Here is a 20,822-nt window from a genome sequence, read left to right as displayed (position 1 = left end):
GGTATCAAGGTTCAAATATGTAATGGACAGATACGTGGGATTCTAATTGAGATGAAAAAAGAACAAGACATAAATAAAAAAGAACAATGTCACGACTTACTAAATATTAGTAGTAAGGTTTTAAATTTTCCATTTAAAGAAAGCACTCTATACATAAAGGATGTTAAAGATTTATGTTTGAATCAATTGAGAGTCTATTCGAGGTATTTTTTATTGTTTATTTTTTTTAATTAGTTAACATGATGAGAAACCTTCTTAACTGAAAATAATTTCAATTTAGTGACACCGACCTTAAAATAGAGTGGGCTCTCGATCCAGTTTTATTTTGGACTGTCAATCGAAGAATAAGGTTTTTGTTAGCTGTCTATTGGCCTTTTATCGACCATCACCGATCCAGAAATTGATCAGAATTCCAGATTTCGGAGTTGGCATCATCCTCTTGGCAATGCTACTTTAGATACAGTCTACAACTACAAATTAGATCGTAAGACGTGGGCTAAAAACTACAGTGTCATTTCCAAATTTCAAAAAAATTGCAACTTAAAACCCGCCATTTCCACCGGGGACAGTTGCAGATCACCGTGATTACCGACACAAAACAGCTTTGCTACGGCGGAGAGCTCAAAATCCGCAACGGCATATCACCCTGGCGCCGTCATGGCTGCCATTTTATAACACACATAAATATCCCAAAGCACTGCAGGTATATAGTCCCAAGTATTGTTAACTTGGGGAGACATGGAGAGAAGGGGAATGCCATGCTAAGAAGTGGGTGTACGTATAGCGCGTATAAAGGGGAGGAAAGGAAAAGAAAGGTAGGCTGAATTTGGGATTTGGCTTGGGAGAGTGGGGTTGCTATAGGACCTATTTCCGTCGGCTTCTTGTTGAGATCCAGACTCATCAGGGTGAATAATACTACGTTAAAAGATGGCTAGTGAGGGTGGCTGGTGGGGCGAAAAGGGAAGAAACGACAAAGGGGGAAAGGGGTGGCGGCGAAAGGGGAGGGGATGGGTTGGTAGCAAAAGGGGAAGGGAGGCAAGGCACAACAATAAAAGGGAAGAAGGGGAGCGGAGGGGAGGGGTGGGGGTGGATGGCAGCGGTAGATTAAGGGATATATAAAATAAGCATTCTATAATTAAGTTAGTATGTAAAGATTAACATATAGAAATTTTTGTACTTTACATACATAACATATGTCCCAAAAGAGTTTTAATAATGAGTTTACATTTTCAATATATAATATAGTAACTTTGGTCTTTCTAACCACAGTTTAATACATGCATATTGGATCACCAGTCTTCAAACTACAACATTTAACTCTAGAAGCAAAAACTATCACTCCAAACAATTTAATTAAAATAATAAAAGCTAAATTATTTTCCTTTTAAAAGAAACTCACAATGATTAATCGATGCAACCGCTACTATCACTTAAATTGTGTATTATGAATTAAAAGACTAAACATGAGTGTGGTGGTGTTTTGAGTTGTTATCAATTAGAATCTATTAGTAATGGAGAAACAGCCTAGAGCCAACTCAACAACAAATAAAACGGGGTGCAAACATCAAGCTATAAAACAGATACAAAATAAAACCCAAAGAATTGGAAACACCCAAAAATTAAATCAAACCACCAAGGTTCACTGGTTCAATAGTTTACTGGTTCGACCAGAATTCAACCGGTTTAATTAAATATTAAATAAAATTATTAAAAAACCTACATATAATTTTAAACATATAAATTTAATAATTTCTAACATAATAAAATTCAAAATTTCACAAAATAAATTATCCATGATTTAATATTAGAAATTCACAAACAACTTCAAATATCAAAGTTCATAACTAAAAACAATTAAAAAGCACAGTGACAAGCACATAATGTTCTACTATCAAAAGAAACATTAACAAACAAGTTTTCAACTAATCAAAGGCACAACTCATCACAAATCAAAATCATCATCAAGTGTTCCAATATCTCCATCATAAACAGGTAATCCAAAATAGATGTAATTTATCACTACTGACAATAACAATAACAATAACAATCAATAGAAAAGCTTGCTTAACCCAACAAGAAAGGAAAAGAAAATGCTGCAGCATAAACTCTACTATGTTAATGGTTTGGATTTTGGAACCTTTAATATTATTTTCGTATTGACTTTATGCAGATGACTTTAGAAAAGAAAATGACATTTATTTAATTAGAAAAACTTTCCTCTCACATATTTATTTCTAAAAAATAGGCCTAGTCATCAATGCAAAAATATCACTTGCTTTGGATTTTATGAAACTACAATCGATAAAGGTGCAAAATAGAACTAATCATAGGAGCATTCAATCATTAGACCAACCTAATCATGTTATAACAAGAAGATTAAGAAGTTATTTTCAGTCACTTCGAACATATAGTAACAAAACATGAAATAAGAAGGTACAATCAATTAGCAACTCAATTTCAAACAACATTGAAACTAGCAGAAATAATTCCAAGTCACAGTACTTACCGGCGGCGAGGAGGAAGGGGAGTGACGGCAATGACAGAGGAGACGACGACACCGGCGAACACAGAGAGAGAGAGCTCAAACAGAGAGAAAGCTCGAACAGATGACGGCCACAGAGCTTTCACACGATGGCGATACAGCTCCTTCGACGGCGACGGATCTTCCACACGCGACGCTTGTACCCAGCGGAGAAGAGTTCGGCGATGACAATGATGCGGGGCTGCGGTGGCTAGGTTGTTGTTCTTTGAATTTCAAACTTTCTTCCGTTTAGAGAGGATGTCGTTTTAGGGTAGAAGTGCCATATCGCTTACCTCCAGCTTTAAACACCTTCTAGCATCCTTTACACTCGGAACGTTCTACTCCATCCTTATCTGGACCGAGCTTTCTAAAAAGATTCCAAACATTGGATGTTGCTGGTCTGGCCCTTTTTGAACTAGGTTCATCAACCTTGACCGGAGCAGCCTCAGAACCAGCTCCAGCAGTAACAAGGTTACTCGCAGTTTCAGAATTCATATGTTCTGAAATAAAAGCAAATGTAAATTGTTTATATGAATCTGAAATAAAACAAGTATCAACCATTATCAAACAACACAAAAAACAGCAAACAATATATGAATCTGCATCAGATTTAATCAAATATCAACCATTATCAACCATAATCAAAACTCAACCATTATCAAACAACACAAAACACAACAAACAAACCTAAATCTCTGATCTCAAACCCTAATCCAGAAAACTAACATACCAGAAATCTGATATGACAGTGGTGATGAGCCGAAGACCAGGACAGAGGAGGCGAGGAGCAGCGGCGATGAAGACAGACAAGGAGACCCAGAGAGCGAGAGGACCGACGAGCATAGCCAGAGGCCAGAGAGCGAGAGGACAGGACCCAGGAGCCCAGGACCGAGACCAGCAGCGACGACGGCTAGACGGAGCAGCAGCGGTGGCTAAAACCCAGGAGGACCGAAGAGCGACGGTGACTGCGACTCTGCGAGCGTAAGGGGTGATGACGGAACTCCGAAGTGCGAGCTTGAGGGGTGAGGTCGACGGAAGTGCGATCGTGAAGGGTGAGGACGGTGACTGCGGGTGTGAGTGAGAGTGACTATGGGTGGAGAGTGGAGACTGGAGACTGGAGACTGGAGAAGCTGAAGCTCTGTGTTGAGTGGGAGACTGGGAGGGACCGAGGGAGTGAATGACCGAGTGAGAGTGACCGAGTGAGGAAGCTCAAAGCTGCAGCCTGCAATTAGCCAATTAGGGATTTAGGCGGGTAGGGTTTCATTGGGGATCGGGTCGGGTCTAGTCGGGTTATGGGTTAATTGGGTTCTGGGTCTGAGCTAAAATATGTTCAGCCTTTTAACTAGGGGTGAGCACGGGTAGCGGGTACCCGATTACCCACCCGAATCCGAACCAAACCAATCAAATTGGTTCTAGAACCGACGGGTAATCGGGTCCAACCCGAACCAAATCAATGACATTTGCTGATGATTGGTTCGGGTATCGGTTTTGGGGGTGCGGAACCCGAACCAATCCGTATACCCGATATATATATATATATATATATATATATATATATATATATATATATATATATATATATATATATATATATATGACTTTTTATGTGTTTTCTAACTCATAACGCTAATCCTATCTCACTAATGTTTAGATTTTAATGTGTTTTGGTTTTAGCTTCTTTCAAAGATTATTCACTAGACTTTTGTATTTAACTTCTAATATTTCTATTGCACTTTTATATTTTCATTAGACAAGATTATTTACTATTATTATGTTTGGATTTTGATGAGTTTAGTTTTTAATGTATTTCGTATTTAATATGTTTGCATTATTTCTGTTGATGTTACATGTTTATTGTATTTCTTGAATTTTTAAGATAAAAATTTACCAATTTAGGTTTTTTTTTTTATGAATTTCAAAGTCATCGGGTACCCGCTACCCGAACCGAACCAATCCGCTCTTAATCGGTTTGGTTTGGTTCGGGTACAAGCACAAAAAAATGTAAATTCGAACCAAACCAAACCAATTACTTTTTGATCGGTTCGGTTCTAATTTTACCTTGAACCCGAACCAAACCGACCCGTGCTCACCCCTACTTTTAACCAAAAAAAAACCTCTCAGCCTGTCGGGAAGTCCATTCTGCCCCGCCAAAACACACAGTTTAAGTGGTGTGGGTTAGGCAGATTTTTGTTTTTCGGCGGGCTTTTATTTTTTAGCGGGCTCGTCTTTTTTGATGGGTTACGCGAGTCGGCCCATCAGGTTTAAGTCCGTTTGCCAACCCTAAATGGGACTGGGACTGGGACTGGGTTTCAAGTCTGGGTAGCCATTTAGAATTTTTTTTTTTGTTATAAACTATAAAACGACGCCCGTTTAAAGGGTTATCCCAACTTTTGATTGTTTTTAATTTTTTATTTAGTCTTTAAATTTTAAAAATGTGACTCACATTCAGTATTGGGATAATTTTCGACATAAAATGTTAATAGAGTTTTGATCTGGACAGATAAATATTACGTTGAAATTTGTAAAATGATGCCGTTTTGATTTTGGTGCTCAAATAGCTTAAAAACGATGTCGGATCACTTGTTTTTGAGAGAAAAAATTTCAATAAACACTACTTATGATATTTTTTAGCTCTTTAAACGCCAAAATAAAAATGATATTGCTTTACAAAATTTGACGTACCAATTATCCACGTTAGCGTTCTATTAATATTTGTGCGTCGAAAATTATCCCAAAAAAATTAATATGAGTTAAATTCGCAATGTTTAAAAACTAAATAGAAGTAATACAAATTAAAAAAAAATAAAATTAAAACTAAATTAGTAATTCAATATAATAGTATATAACATATAAATAAAAATAAAAAAAAATCACATTCAAACTTGATACAATTATAGAAAAGAGAGCTACCATATGAAGTGGTTTGACGGAGGAAAATATCCTTTTAGGTGCTTGAGAATAATAGGTGGTTAAGAGATCATTTTTTAAAATTTATATGTTGTTTGTAATTGGTCTCAAGAATTCTCCCTTGAGTCAAAATTTTTAACGATAATAAAAAAAGAAAAGTATAAGTAACCAATAATATTTTTGAATAATGTGAATTAATAGGGTTAAAAGAATAAATTAACCTTAAATTTAATTAGTAACATTAAATTAAGATATAGTGTATTTTAATGTGATTGGTAGTTGTTCATGTTGTTTAAAATGATCATTGTTTACCTAGCATTCCAAAAAAAAATATGAAGTGGCCTTCAATAAATACATGGGTTATCCATGTTTGTAACAAAACATTTCAATTACTTTAAAATACAAATATATTAAATCTATCACACCATATTGAAGTATTGAACATTAACATAATCCAATTCAATTCAAACAACACAAGACGAACAATAATAATAGGAAAAGTTTAGGAGGCCAGCAGTTTTATTGAATTTTGGCTAGCATGTAACCAGCAGAAAAAGGTGAGTCATTGGATGAAATCTTACACTAATCTCACACTATCAAATCATTATTGATGGCTAGTTGATGGCTAACAATCACAAAAATTACTGACCCCAATATAGTACTAGTGTATTACTTGGAGGATCGAAAATATTGTTTGAACAACGGTGAGAATAAGCAGAAAAATGCCAGCAATGGAAGCTACCGTCCTCCACGGAGTGTTGCAGTAGTCGCGCTTCAAAGTTGCTACTTTTCTGTTCCAAGGCTTCTCACAGAAATCATTGAAGCCTTTAAGATTACAAGAATATTTCTCATTAAAATCTGAAGTCAAAATGTTCACTCCAAGACCATTGAACATTTTAGCCACAGCAATGCTATCACCTAACCAATTTTAAATTATTCCTTTCTTAATCAACAAATCCATGTAGATACAGTGACATTGCTCGAAAGCTAACAAATTTCTCAAAACAACTTGGGTATGTAAATTGTGTGGTGTGTATGGGTGACTGAAACGGTGCAGTACTTTTTCTTTGGGCGGGCTCATCTAAGGAATGCTTTGAGGCTTGGGTAGATAGGGGAATGAGTAAGAAAAGGAGTTTCTTGCGGTGATGTGGTTTGTGTGGAAGGGTAGGAATGACATGATTTTCAACAATGTTATGTTTGATGAAGAAAGAATGAAACTTGATATAGCTGTTTACTGTTTGTGCTTCAAACTGGAACCGGGAGAGAGAGCAAAGAACCTCCTTAGCTGATTCCAAGTATTAACTCCAAGACCATTGAACATTTCAGCCACTGCATTTCTATCACTTAACTGATTCTGATCTCAATTATTCCTTTCTTGATCAACAAATCTACATCTTTGTCTGTGTTAATAAGAAAATCAAAGAAATAGATATAGTCACCAACGTAGGGTTCGTTCATATAGTGACATTGCTCGAAAGCTAACAAATTTCTCAAAAAAATTTCAGCAGTGTCCTCCACATTAATGAATGGAATTCTCAAACTATGACCAGAAAGTTCTATGTCTTGGTGATTATTTATATCTTTATCTTTATAACTAATTCTATCTCAGTTAATGTTAGCAGAAAGGTCAAAAAGAAAATTTTGGAAGATAATACAATAAGACACACTCACTTTTCAGCCTTTGTGTATTTGGAAAATGAAACGATATGAGAGTGTCGCCTTTGACTTAGTAGTGAAGTACCCCATACAACACAACTCAAAAGTTTTGGAAGTATCACAAGTGATTATATGGCATGGTGAATAATGACACACAAGCTTATAGAAAACATGAGATAGATATATAGCTGAGATTGGGAAAAGAAGCTAATCTTAGCTGCAAAAAATTTTTCTTGGATGCTCAAAGGCAAGTATCATGAGATTATGAAATAAGAAACATATTTGTTCAAGGCTTAGCCTTAAAGTATACTACAGTATGACTAGTCATTGACACATTAGTAAATAGTAAATACAAATTTACTACTTCTAGCTTTTCCTTTTGGCATTACAAGAGTGTGGGTTGAGATTTAATGAGTAAAATCTAAATTTTAATACAAACAAAATGAGTTTGTGGATTATTAACTTTGATACTTTACTTGGCTCACCATTGTCTTGTGAAAAAGAATAACAAGCAAGTAATGCAGAAGAAAATTGTGTAGTTTTAGTTCATTTCACAAAGTATTCAAATACACAATAGAAAGATATTAGAGGATGTATATATTCACGTGTAATCTATTAGATTTAGTTATATTCCAACCATCAAGTTAGTTAGAATAAAACCAGATTTGGTAGTTTTTGTTAGACCATTCAGCTAAGACCAACTACATAAAGCTGATAACCAAGATCAAGATTATTAGTTTAAGCTTTTCATTCCTCTGTTCATTACTTGTAACACAAGAATAGATTGTGAACCCTTGCGCGTCACTTTGATTGGTTTCATCATTGAAGGTGGTTACTTGTATAAGAAGCTTCCAAATCAAGGCTGCTGAAACAGCAGCATCATCATTCTCTTCTTCCATTCTTGATTAACATATTCTCATCTCTTCTTTTCTTCTTTTTTCTCAAGCTCGCGCAATAGAGTTTGATGATACTACCTGTGGGATACCCACTGCTCTATCTAGTATCATGTTAACTGCTAATAAAACAAAATTATGCAAGTGCCTCAAAGTGGCTACTTTTCTGTATATAATTATCTTCTTTTAAAATTATTGGTATCTCTTCCAGATATGCTAATCTATTACTCTGTTTCATGTCATGTTGGTTAGCATTTCTTTTTAATCACTTTTGCTAGTTTGTATCATTTCTAGCTTTTGATTAGTACACTGAGGGGCATTTTGTGTCTTTGTCGGATGATGATGATCTTTATTGATTAGCCAACAATGTTAGTCTAGAAATGCATGTTGATCTTTATCTTACAGTTGAAATTAAAAAGCCCTCGCTCTTTTTAAGATAGAACATCATGTTTGAATACTAATTTCAGAATAAAGATGTGTAAATAATGTATAGTCATTCCATCTGAAATCTGATGGAAGTCCACGGTCAGTGGCAATGAGGAACATTCAAATTGAACATGCACATCAGACAAATGATTTCTATTTGCAACAAACTATCAATCCATATCCTAAACTAGTATCTCTTCATAGATCTTTACTTTTTATGCTGCATAAGGATCTCTCAACAATCAATAGCAACAACGTTAAAGTTGAAAGGACGGAGAAAGATAAAAAAATGTGGAGTCCAGCTAAGGCATGAAGTGAATCAATTCAAATCTCCCAACTCTGTTAAACAATAGTTTTCTGTCTTCATTTCCATTTTCAGTTGTGTACATCCATTGTAAAGTTTAACAACTACAAGCATCACACAACTAGTAAAATACTTTTGTCTTTTGAGTTCCTTGACCTCATTTAGTGAAATAAAATAGACTCTTATTTTAAATTATATTTATTAATTAGTATATATTAAAAAATTAATCTTTTTCTTTATTTTACAATTTAGATGGTGACATCAAAGTCATACACTTTAAAAATTAGGAGAAGTCATGCATGAATCTCTTGCAATGAAATTAAATTTAAAAAATAGAATAATAATCACTCAAATATTTTCACACAGTTGTTTTTAATAATAGAATAGATCAAATAATTATATTTGTGTTAAATTAAATCAGAACAAATCAAGTCTAGTAACTATAAAATCTAAAAGATTCAATTTGTAATTAATAAATATGAATATTTATTGTTGTCATTGTTCACATTAAATAATATAGGATAAGATGTACGTTCAATATTATTCATTCATTCATTTATTAAATTCATATTAAATCCTATATCTTCGTTGCGAATGTTTGATTTCTCAATTAAGTATGTGTTTATAATTAAGATTGGGCGTATAAGAGGTTAGGGTTTAATTAATGGCGGCCACTCCCATACACACGCTATAAACGTCTTGTTTTACAGACGATGAGGTGGATAGACTAGTTGATCGACATGTGTCCATTGTTTATTAATTAATTAATACAGCAGTTAAGTTATTTTAGGAAAATCGGTTAATAAAAAATATACGGTTTTAAGTGAACCAAAGATTTTTTTTTGTTTAACCAAAAAATGAACCGCAATTTAGTAAACTGGTTAATTTTTGTGGGTTTCTTTGTTTTTTTATTTACTTTTGAATTTTGGACTTTATAATATCCAAACAATAAATTTAAATTGAAAATGGACTGGACTAATACATTACACTCTTATAATTTGAGTTCTTATGTTACTTTAGTATTTTTAATTTATTTTTAAATGTAATTAGAAGTTTTAAAATAGTAAATTAACTAATTAAATATCACAGATTAATAGATAAAATGAAAATAACAAATAAATTAATTCAACCAAAAGAAAAAAATATGCTAAATTTATTATGTTCTAGTTTATTATCCATTCAACTTCTAATAAAATAAATAAATTTATTGTTATTTGGGGAAAGAAATTTAAAATACAATGCAATTTATTTAAAAAAAATAGAGAGATAAAAATCTTAATCAAAATCAAGTCTAAATTAAAAATATATAATTGTGGACGAAGTTACTTTGATAGTGTTTATATTTATAAAATATTTGACTATTTTTGTAATTAATTATTGTTATATATATATATGCACATACCTTTATAATATTCTTTTTATAAAAAAATGTAATTTTTTTAATTTGGTATGCATGAGATGAGATGTAAATTTGGATGACCTTGAATAAGAAATAAAATAAGAATTAAGCTGAATTTTTAATTTTTAATATGTTAACAATATTTATGTTTTAGTCTATTCTATCTTATATTTAGATACAATTATATATTTATTTATTTTTTTAGGAAATAGTGATGAGGACGAGGGTGTAGGAGGTGGTGGTGGGGAGATTACAGTAATAATGGGTGAGAAGAACGGGGATGAGAATGGATTATTACAGTGAAAATTGGGTGGCCTTGTATTTTTGATGGTGTTGATATTATTATATGAATTAAAAATTAGAGATAATTTTTTTATAAAGAATTATAATTTTTTACTATATGTTGACGGTCATGATATTAATTTTTGGGATAAAATTAAAATGATCTTAAATTTTAAGGATAAAATTAAATTAAATAAAATATTAAGAGTAATTTAAAAAAATTTAAAAAACGTTAAGAATAATAAATATATTTTATCTTAAATTATAACATTATTAAATTATAATATTTTAAATTTAAAAATTTAGAAGAGATATATTTTAGTTTAATAATTTAAAACAAACAAACAAAAATGAACAAAAGAATTTATTTTTTTTAATGTAGGAATAATTTTTTTAAAGTAATATTCCTTGTCAAAGCATCGATCCTAAAAAAGCAATAGAAAAAAATACACATAATTAAAGTAGTCAAGTAGAAGAAAAATTGAAACAGACACAACACAAGTAAGAGTAGGTCTGAAAAGACAGAAGAGGTGAACGACAACAGTGATAGTCATTGAGTAAGAAAAAGAGGAGAAGATCGCGTGTGGCGTAATCACGACAGACACTCTCTCGTACACCGTTAACCGTGGAGGATGCGCTGCTTCTGCTGGCGGACGACTAGTGTGTCGTCGCTCTTATTTTAAATATAGGGGTGTGTTATTGTAGTGATTCCTCCCTAGTCCGTCAATCATTGTTAATTGTTTGTCACATGAAGGGAGCTTGCTTATTTTGGATTAGGAGTGTGGAATGAAGTCAATAACTTAAAAAAATGGTTCTAGAGATATTTTTATGAAGCTAATATTAGAGAAAAGACAGATTTGACTCTTAATTAAGTTCTCTAAACTATTGTGCATAACTTAGATGTTCAATTCAATCTGATACTTCAAAAAACTAATTATATAATTGATTTGCTTAATAGTATTTGATTCTTAATATATTTTTTAGATAAAAAATACACTTGTGCGATTATCTTTTTAATCAACTAAAAAATTAAATAAATATATAATTGTATCTAAATATAAAATAAAATAGACTAAAACATAAATATTGTTAACATATTAAAGATTAAAAATTCAGCTTAATTCTTATTTCATTTCTTATTCAAGATCATCCAAATTTACATCTCGTCATGCATATCAAATTAAAAAAAATACATGTTTCTATAAAAAAAAATATTATAAAGGTATATATATATATATATATATATATATATATATATATATATATATATATATATATAACAATAATTAATTACAAAAACAATAAAATATTTTATAAATATGAACACTATGGAATCTAACTTCGTCCACAATTATATGCTTTTAATTTAGACATGGTTCTGATTAAGATTTTTATCTCTCTAATTTTTTAAAATAAACTGCATTATATTTAAATTTTTTCCCCAAATAACAATAACTTTATTTATTTTATTAGAAGTTAAATGGATATAATAGACTAGAACATAATAAATTTAGCATATTTTTTTGTTGAATTAATTTATTTTTTACTTTCATTTTTTCTATTAATATGATACTTAATTAGTTAATTTACTATTTTAAAACTTTTAATTACATTTAAAAATAAATTAAAAATACTAAAGCAATAGAAGAACTCAAATTATAAGAGTCTAACTCTAACATCTTGGTCTAGTCCATTTTCAATTTAAATTTATTGTTTGGATATTATAAAGTCCAAAATTCAAAAGTAAATAAAAAAAAAAGAAGCCCACAAAAATTAACCGATTTATTAAATTACGGTTCATTTTTTGGTTCACTTAAAATCGTATATTTTTTATTAATTAATTTTTCTAAAATAACTTAGTTACTATATTAATTAATTAATGAATAATGGACATATGCCGGTCAATTAGTCTATCCACCTCATCATCCGTAAAAAAAGATGTTTATAGCGTGTGTATATGTGAGTGGCCGCCTTAATTATTAAGTGATGTGTTGCAGATTTATTTTATGTATATTTTTTTCAAAGTAAAAGTATATATATTCGGCTAATTTTTTTTATATTGTTTAAATATATGTGTAATACATTATTATTGGAAGATTGGATGTTTTTTTTATATGGTGTTTTATTCAAATCGGACGGTCCGATTTGTTTGAAGAGAAAAATAAATTACAAATCGGAGGGTCCAATTTATTTGGAGAAAAAATAAACTACAAATCGGAGAGTCCGTTTTGTATTTTTTATTTTTTTTTATTTTTTAAAATAAAAATCGGACGGTCCGATTTCAACATTAAATTTTTTTTTTTCGAATTCACAAATCGGACCGTCCGATTTGTGATTGTTTATTTGAAAAAAAAATAAAACAAATAAATCGGTGCATCCGATTTGTACATCCCATACCAATATGAAACACACTTCTATTCACAGCTTCTTGTTATACACTTCTCTCTCTCCCACATAAAAAATAACAAGCGTATATATTCCCCTATAAATCATAAGTATCTTTGACAAAGGTAAACACTGACGACTAAAGACCAAAACGCACCCTCCAATCTATCTTCACATTTGGTTGTCTTTGAATTGATTATCAAATTTTAGTTTTCAACAACGAGTAGAAGGCAGCACCTAAACAACAACGTCCACACACCTGCATGAAAGTTCTTTGCTTCCTCTCCCGGTTCCAGTTCGAAGCACAAACAGAAACAGCTATATCAAAGTTTCATTCTTTCTTCATCAAACATAACATTGTTGAAAATCATCTCATTCCTACCCTTCCATACAAGCCACATCACCACAAGACACTCCTTTTCTTACTCATACCCCTATCTACCCAAGCCTCAAAGCATTCCTTAGACGAACCCGCCCAAAGAAAAAGTACTGTGCTTAGTTCTATCTTTTTCTTCATTCCAGTCACTTATACACAGCACACAATTTACATTCCTTAGTTCTATCTTTTTCTTCAGTTTCTAATAGTTATTTAACAGAGTTGCTTTTCAGGAAGAGCATGACGACCATATATACAACAATGTCGAGGGTCGACGATAAACGAGAACGACTTCAACAACCACCGAGAGTTTTTCTGATGCCACTGCCCATGGTTGTTGGTTTTCCGCCTTCTTATTATGCTGCTCAGCCAAGGTTTGTGGAGCGACTGCCACTTCTAGAGCCTAGTCCCAATAGTTCAGTTGTGATAAGGCAAGTGTGGGCTGCCAATGCTGATTCCGAGTTCCAAATCATAGGCAGCCTGATTGACAAATATCGATTTGTCTCCATTGACACTGAATTCCCCGGCGTAGTCATCCTGCCCCTCAACAAGAACTACCGGAGTCTTGTTCCAGAGGAAACTTACCAAGTCATGAAGGCCAATGTTGACGTCCTTAAAATCATCCAGCTTGGACTCACTCTCTCCGATGAACACGGCAACCTCCCTGACCTGGGAACCAACAACAGAACTCACTACATTTGGCAGTTCAATTTCCGAGACTTCAACCTCATGCGTGACATCTACGCAAAGGACTCTGTGGCACTCCTACGCAGCCAGGGCATCGACTTTGCACGCAATGCAGTGGCTGGAGTTTCTTCGGTGCATTTTGCGAAGTTGGCAGCAGCATCTGGGCTGCTGTTCAACAAAGCACTGACATGGGTCACATTCTATGGTGCTTATGATATTGGATATTTGGTGAAGATTCTGACTTGGGGTGTTCTTCCGAAAAGCTTGGAGGAGTTCTTGGTGCTTGTAAAAGAGCTGTTTGGGGGAAATGCTTATGATGTGAAGCATGTGATTAGGTTCTGCAATGGCCTCTATGGCGGTTTAGAGAAGGTGGCTGACACACTTCACGTAGACCGAGTTGCTGGGAAGTGCCATCAGGCCGGGTCTGATAGCTTGCTCACCTGCCACACCTTTCACAAGATTAGAGAAACTTATTTTTTGGCTAATGATGATGGGTTTAGGAAATACGTTAATGTATTTTTTGGGTTGGAAATTGCAAAAGCTTAATACTCTTAAGTTGAAAGAAATTATCATACATTAGATTTTTCATGTAACAACATTTTGTCTGTGAATTACAAAGTAGTATCAACTGGTTATTTTTTGGATATGACAATTGTTTTATAACACTTCAATTACAAAGTGGCCTTTTTTTCAGATATCAGTAACATATATTTGAATATACAGCACTGGTTTTTAGCAGTACCATGTGGGACATTCATGATTTGCTTTATTTTAATGTAGCGACTATGCTGATGCTTTTTACAAGAGATCCTTCATTTGATTTGGGATTGTGTGCCATGCATTGTGAAATGGAAATACTAAATATAAGTTCTAGTTTAGAATCAGTTGAATATTTGTTTTATGGCTAATTCTATATATATAAGTGAGATCTCTGGAGCAGTTCTTGTTGACTTAGGTAAGTAGGTTTTGGGAGGAGGAAGGAAGCCAAATCTTTGCAGTAGTGTGCTATCTGTGCCACTAATTGATGTATTTGGTTGGGCCATAACTATATTAGATAGCAAACACGTGGACAAGAAATCTTTAGCACTCATGATTTTTTTTATAGAATCTGAAAACTCCACTTCATTAACAACCTGTTCTTTTCTCTGCTCTTGTTGTCTGTCTTAAAGATGTTCTGCTAATACATGTAATGCATAAAACAAATCTTTTGATATCTTCTTTTGTCCAAATCTCTTTGATCTGGTTGAAGCTTAATATTTGGGTCTACAAGAGTGTCACCCACCATTCCCAATTTTATCCAAAATATATATCAAGAAACATATTTCTTCGAGAGATGACAACTTTGGTTTTTCTGCTCTATAATTTCCTGCATTTCCAGTATAATTCTATAACTGGGGAAGGGGTGATTTCACACAAATTCATTCCTACCCCAGCTCTTCTAATTCTATTGTTTACTTTCTATCTCTTTTGGCCTTTACAATCATTACATGTAATGGCAATATTATGAATCCATGTAGGCAACTAGATTGATGGATTGGCCAAAGGAAGCATGTTTTTAGAGCACCAACTCCAAACATTAGAAAGGCACACCATTTCTAATAGGCATTTCAAGTATTTGGATTCAGAATCTCAATTCCAATTAGAGTTAAATTCTAAACACCAAATAGGGTTTGAGCCAAAATAAATTAAGACATTAGAAATCTGTTGAGTTCTGGCTCTATACTTTTGTTTATCTAGGGAGTTGTGTTTTGCTCTACATTAATGGTGGCCTTTTATAAGTAGTTAGAGTTATTCATTTTGTATGTAATGCAGATTTTGATGAAGATGATATTTCAGGCTTCATTGCTGATTATGCTGTGTGAGGAACTTCTCATGAATGCTTCTGGTAATGTCCTTCATGCTGTGTGATGTCAGCAGGCTCGTCAGCATATCTATATTTTGCTTCCAAAAGCAAAGCAAAAGAAAGAATTATCTATAAAGCATAGTTTTCCAATCTTTCGACATGTAAGTCCTTGACCTATGTTTCACTTTTACGTTTTCAAGATAATTGAGACTTGAGTCACTGATTTTGTTAATTGTAATGACCGAGTCCTTTAACTTAGTTACTTAGACCATTATATTTTTCTTATCTCAGTTGTTCATTTTCAATCTAAAGTTAATGCCTTAAATGTTATGTATAACACTTGAAAAAGTGATGGCTATATGCATAGAATCAGTTTTTGATGTTCTCTCACATTTAAGGATGAAAAATTAACACTCACTTGTGAGTTACTTGATTCTATCATAATTGATATTGATGACTTTTTCTATTTGGTTGAAAATTCTGTACAAGGACATTTTATTTTGACAAGCCTAACAAAATTAAATTTTTTAAAATATCTATATATTTATGATAATGTAACAATTATGTAATGAACACAAAAAATAGAATTACTTTAAGCAACATAATTTATGTTTGTAATTATTTTGTTTTCTATTAAGTGATATTAATACTAATTGTGTTTATATTATTATCGATCGATATTATGCAAGGAAAAATTTTTATCAAGGTTGCATTTACAATGCATTTCACTCTGACATTATTAGATGTAAATATTAAAAGATTTTTTTAACTTATTTACTGAAATAGACTATATGATTCCGCGCAAATGCACGGGGATCGACTAGTAACTATAAATTATGAGTATTCTAAAATGATTATTGTATTTGTATCAGATATTTATCTAAAGGAAAAGTACAGATAAACAATGAAAGTATTAAACAATGTAAACAATAGATATATCGGATGTTCATTTTATTAGTATACGGATAATTATTTTAATATTAAAATTTAGAAAGTTAATTTAGAGGTGTAGTGTGTTTTTATTTGATTGATGGTTGTTCATATTGTTCAACAAAGTCATTGTCCCCCTAACATTTCCCTTATCTAAAATCTTACGATTATATTATGTGTAAATAAAAGGTTAATCACTAGTTATTTGTATAAAATATATATTAAAATATAAAATACACATAAAATAAATTAAATAATACATATATAAATTAAACAATACATACAAAAAATTTTTTTTATCTTATTATGTTTAGTAAAAGAGCCAACTGCAAAATCAATTTTAATTAAAGCGACAAATAAAAAAAAATTAAGAATGAGTAAACAGTAACGTATCGTCCAGTATAACTGTAAACTAATTACAGCATCATCACATTAATATCTTAAACTTGCTTGCTCCTCAAGCTAAAGCAGAACTAATTAGTTTGCTAAAACTATGCCATGACTTATTACAACAAATTAGAAATAAAAAGCAATATTCAGTTAAGTGGTTTAACATATTGTCATTTTATTCAAGGCAATCATCATCAGATATTCTTTGGACAAAATGTTGGATTAAATTTATTATTTTATATAATTAAGAATTTGTCTATTATTATTTTTTTCAAATATAAGGAGACTCATTGGCAATTTGTCTATTATTGTTGGATAGAATAGTTTTACCTTTTTTTTTTTTACCACAAATAACATTTTATCAAAGAAATATAAATTTGTATTCATGTCACTTTTGTTGCTTTGCCCAACATTGCATTTCGAATTATGTCGAGACAGTGTTACGGGATAATTTTACAGAATTAGAATTAAGAACACATGTTAATATCATAAATTAAAAATTTTATCAAAAACAATAATTTGTTAATACATTTGTTATATATTTATTTGTTTGCTCTCCAAGGTGAAGCAGAACAAAATTTACCGTAACTGAAGTGAACGATTGAATATCGCAGATTCTACGTAATAAGTGCAAAATAAATTTGATAGGGGCAGTATCGTCACATTGGTCTCTTAAAATTGCTTGCACCCCAAACTGAAGCAAAGGTATATATGCTCCCCTACAATTCATTCTGACACCAATCCATCGCAGTTTCTTGCTTATGGGCATGGCCACTCTCCTGGGCCCACCTGAACTCTCAAATTACAACCGCAAATCCAAAGCCCAACCACATCCAACCTCCGCCGCCGCCACCACCACCAAACCCCCAATGGGCTTGACAGAGAACCACTCAGCAACATTCTTGTCAAGCGGCAACCCATGCCTTGACTTCTTCTTCCACGTCGTTCCCGACACTCCCTACGACTCCCTCCGAAAGAGGCTCGACGTGGCATGGGCCCACAACCCCCTCACCACACTCAAACTCATCTGTAACCTCCGAGGCGTTCGCGGAACCGGCAAGACCGATCGCGAGGGCTTCTACACGGCTGCCACGTGGCTCTTCTCTAACCATCCGAAGACACTCGCAGCTAACGTCCCTTCCTTCGCCGAATTCGGTTACTTTAAAGACCTTCCAGAAATTCTCTACAGAGTTCTAAAAGGTTCTGGTGTGCGAAAGAATCAGAAGGAGCAGTGGCGAAATGTAAAAGGCTCCACAAAGAGGAACAGGCTAAAGAAGATGATGGAAACAGACGCGTTCCACCTGAGGAGGAGAACCAGGAATTTGAGGATTGCCAGTAACAAGGAGAGCAGGAAGAAGAAGCCGTTTCATCATTTCTTAGTTGATTTAAAGCTCGTCGAGTTCTAGAATTTGACGAACGATGTGATGAAGAAGGAGAAGAAATCTGCACTTTCTCTCAGGAAACGAAAGAAAGTTTCCATGGCTAAGGAGCTTCTTCGCCGTTACAACAACGACGCAAATTTTCGGCTTCTCCACGATGGCGTATCCGATCACTTCGCCAATTGTTTGAAGAACGATCTGGAGTTGTTAAATTCCGGCAAATCAAAGGATATCAGTCTTGCTGCGAAGTGGTGTCCCTCTCTTGACTCTTCCTTTGACCGGTCCACGCTTCTCTGTGAAACCATTGCTAGGAGGATGTTCCCTCGCACCGAGTATGAAGGAATCGAGGAGGCGCATTATGCTTACAGGATCCGTGATCGGTTGAGAAAGGAGGTTCTTGTCCCTCTTCGGAAGATTCTAGAACTTCCAGAGGTTTACATGAGTGAGAAACGCTGGGATTCGATCCCATACAACAGAGTGGCCTCTGTGGCTATGAAGCTCTATAAGCAGAAGTTCTTGAAGCATGATAGAGAGAGGTTCATGAAGTACCTTGTGGACGTGAAGTCAGGGAAGACTACAATCGCCACCGGCGCATTGCTTCCTCATGAGATCATACAGTCTTTGGGATATCGATATCCATATGGAGATGAAGATGAATATGAAGCTGCTGATGAGGTGGCAGAGCTTCAGTGGAGCAGAATGGGGAGTGACATGCTTAAGAAGGGTAAACTGAAGAACTGTTTGGCTGTGTTTGATGTTTCTGGAAGCATGTATGGGGTTCCCATGGATGTTTGTGTTGCATTGGGGTTATTGGTGTCTGAATTGAACGAAGAACCATGGAAGGGGAAGGTTATCACATTCAGTGCAAATCCTCAGCTTCATTTGATTGAAGGTAATAGTCTTTATTCCAAGACCAACTTTATTAGGGAGATGAAGTGGGGGATGAACACGGATTTCCAAAGAGTATTTGATCGAATTTTGGAGGTGGCTGTGGATGGAAAATTGAAAGAAGATCAGATGATTAAGAGGGTGTTTGTGTTCAGTGACATGGAGTTCGATCAAGCATCCGCGACGCCTTGGGAGACCGATTACCAAGCAATTACAAGGAAGTATAGTGAGAAAGGCTATGGCTCTGCTGTTCCTCAGATTGTGTTCTGGAATCTGGGGGACTCGAGGGCCACTCCGGTGGCGGCCACCCAGCAAGGAGTGGCCCTCGTGAGTGGATTCTCTAAGAATCTGATGACCTTGTTCATGGACAATGACGGTGAAATCACCCCCGAAAGTTAAATGGAAGCTGCAATTTCTGGCCCGGAATATCAGAAACTAGTCGTGCTAGATTAACCATTTTTACTTTTTTTTATTACCTTGAGAGTTTTCTTAATCTGTGTAAATAAGCAGTTATTCAGTAATAAATATTTGGATTAATTATGCCTATCACTATTTTGATTTCCTCTACACTCTTCTGTTTTTCTAAGCTGCTGAAGAAAACTAAATATTTGTTCTTGGCATTTTAATTTTTCTCTCCACAGGTTGTTTAATAGATGTCTTCACAGAAGAACAGGATGCCTTGATTATATAAGCACCACCAAGCGTGAAGGTTGTACTCCAACAGCTGTTGCAATTGATGTGATGAATCATCTCTTTATTATATGCTAAACCTTAAGACACTTTATGATGGCCATTACCAACTTCTAAGCTTCAGACTTTTCTCCATGCTTATTAACACTCCAACAATGGGTATTTTGATCTCACAAAAAAAAATGTATGTTTTGATTCTTGAGAAGGAAAACCCTTAAATTTTAAGAGCAATGTTAGTATGATTTTACAAGATTATCTATGATCTATCTCTTTCAATAGTTAATTATCTTGTTTATGTATGTCTCAATACTTATCTTGGATTTGAAAGATCTTAGCTGGAGGCTGACTTGGGTTCTGTCCATTTCATGACACGGCTTAATTTGATGAAGTATGCAGATTTATTTTGGCGGCATTTGCTTTGACAAAAAGAAATCACTTGTTTGAATAATTAGAAGTTGGAAATGGGATTACTCCTGTTTGAATTAGATATAATAATTGATGACTTTTTGTTTCAGAACTTATTTGTTCTTGTGAAAATGTTTGATTTTAAGGTTTTTAACAAAGGTCAAAATGGTTTTATATAAGCCTATGAGGTGTATATTAATTTTTCTATCATAACATATCATGTATTAATATTTAAGACTTCCACTTTCTGACAAATTTGACAAATTCAGAGTTTTTATCGAACATAAACAAAGCAAGTAGCGCCAATATGTTGCAAAACATGACTACAATATGCTGCATGTTACAAGATCATAGCATGTCAGAATATACTGCTATATTTTAACTTATTAAACCAAAAATGAAAATAAAAATAAATAAAAATGAAAAAACAAAAAGAAGGAAATTTGTTAATTTCAAGCTTC

At 33.5% G+C, this 20,822-nt stretch overlaps 2 protein-coding genes and 1 long non-coding RNA gene across 3 annotated transcripts; 2 read left to right on the top strand and 1 right to left on the bottom strand.

Annotated features, from left to right (window-relative positions):
* Nucleotides 1-493: 493 nt before the first annotated feature.
* Nucleotides 494-3,750, bottom strand: LOC140174436 (uncharacterized). The gene is made up of 3 exons (XR_011863587.1): nucleotides 3,252-3,750; nucleotides 2,507-3,021; nucleotides 494-661 (listed from the first exon to the last, which is right to left on the bottom strand). It is a non-coding gene; the product is annotated as an uncharacterized lncRNA (long non-coding RNA).
* A 9,660-nt stretch (nucleotides 3,751-13,410) lies between these two features.
* LOC112703915 (probable CCR4-associated factor 1 homolog 11) lies at nucleotides 13,411-14,382 on the top strand. The gene has a single exon (XM_025755532.1). It carries the CDS (start codon nucleotides 13,411-13,413, stop codon nucleotides 14,380-14,382), a length of 972 nt encoding a protein of 323 aa, XP_025611317.1.
* Nucleotides 14,383-17,743: 3,361 nt separating this feature from the next.
* Nucleotides 17,744-19,812, top strand: LOC112701976 (uncharacterized). Its single transcript, XM_072198969.1, has one exon. It carries the CDS (start codon nucleotides 18,424-18,426, stop codon nucleotides 19,663-19,665), a length of 1,242 nt encoding a protein of 413 aa, XP_072055070.1. The 5' UTR covers nucleotides 17,744-18,423; the 3' UTR covers nucleotides 19,666-19,812.
* The last annotated feature ends 1,010 nt before the right edge of the window (nucleotides 19,813-20,822 follow it).

The sequence above is a fragment of the Arachis hypogaea genome, chromosome 7 (assembly GCF_003086295.3).
Source record: "Arachis hypogaea cultivar Tifrunner chromosome 7, arahy.Tifrunner.gnm2.J5K5, whole genome shotgun sequence".
Classification (NCBI taxonomy): Eukaryota; Viridiplantae; Streptophyta; class Magnoliopsida; order Fabales; family Fabaceae; genus Arachis; species Arachis hypogaea.
This window is presented reverse-complemented; position numbering and strand designations above follow the sequence as displayed.

Excerpts from the sequence above, each read along its gene's own strand:
- LOC112703915 (XM_025755532.1), top strand. The coding sequence starts at position 13,411 with ATGTCGAGGGTCGACGATAAACGAGAACGACTTCAACAACCACCGAGA.
- LOC112701976 (XM_072198969.1), top strand. The coding sequence starts at position 18,424 with ATGAAGAAGGAGAAGAAATCTGCACTTTCTCTCAGGAAACGAAAGAAA.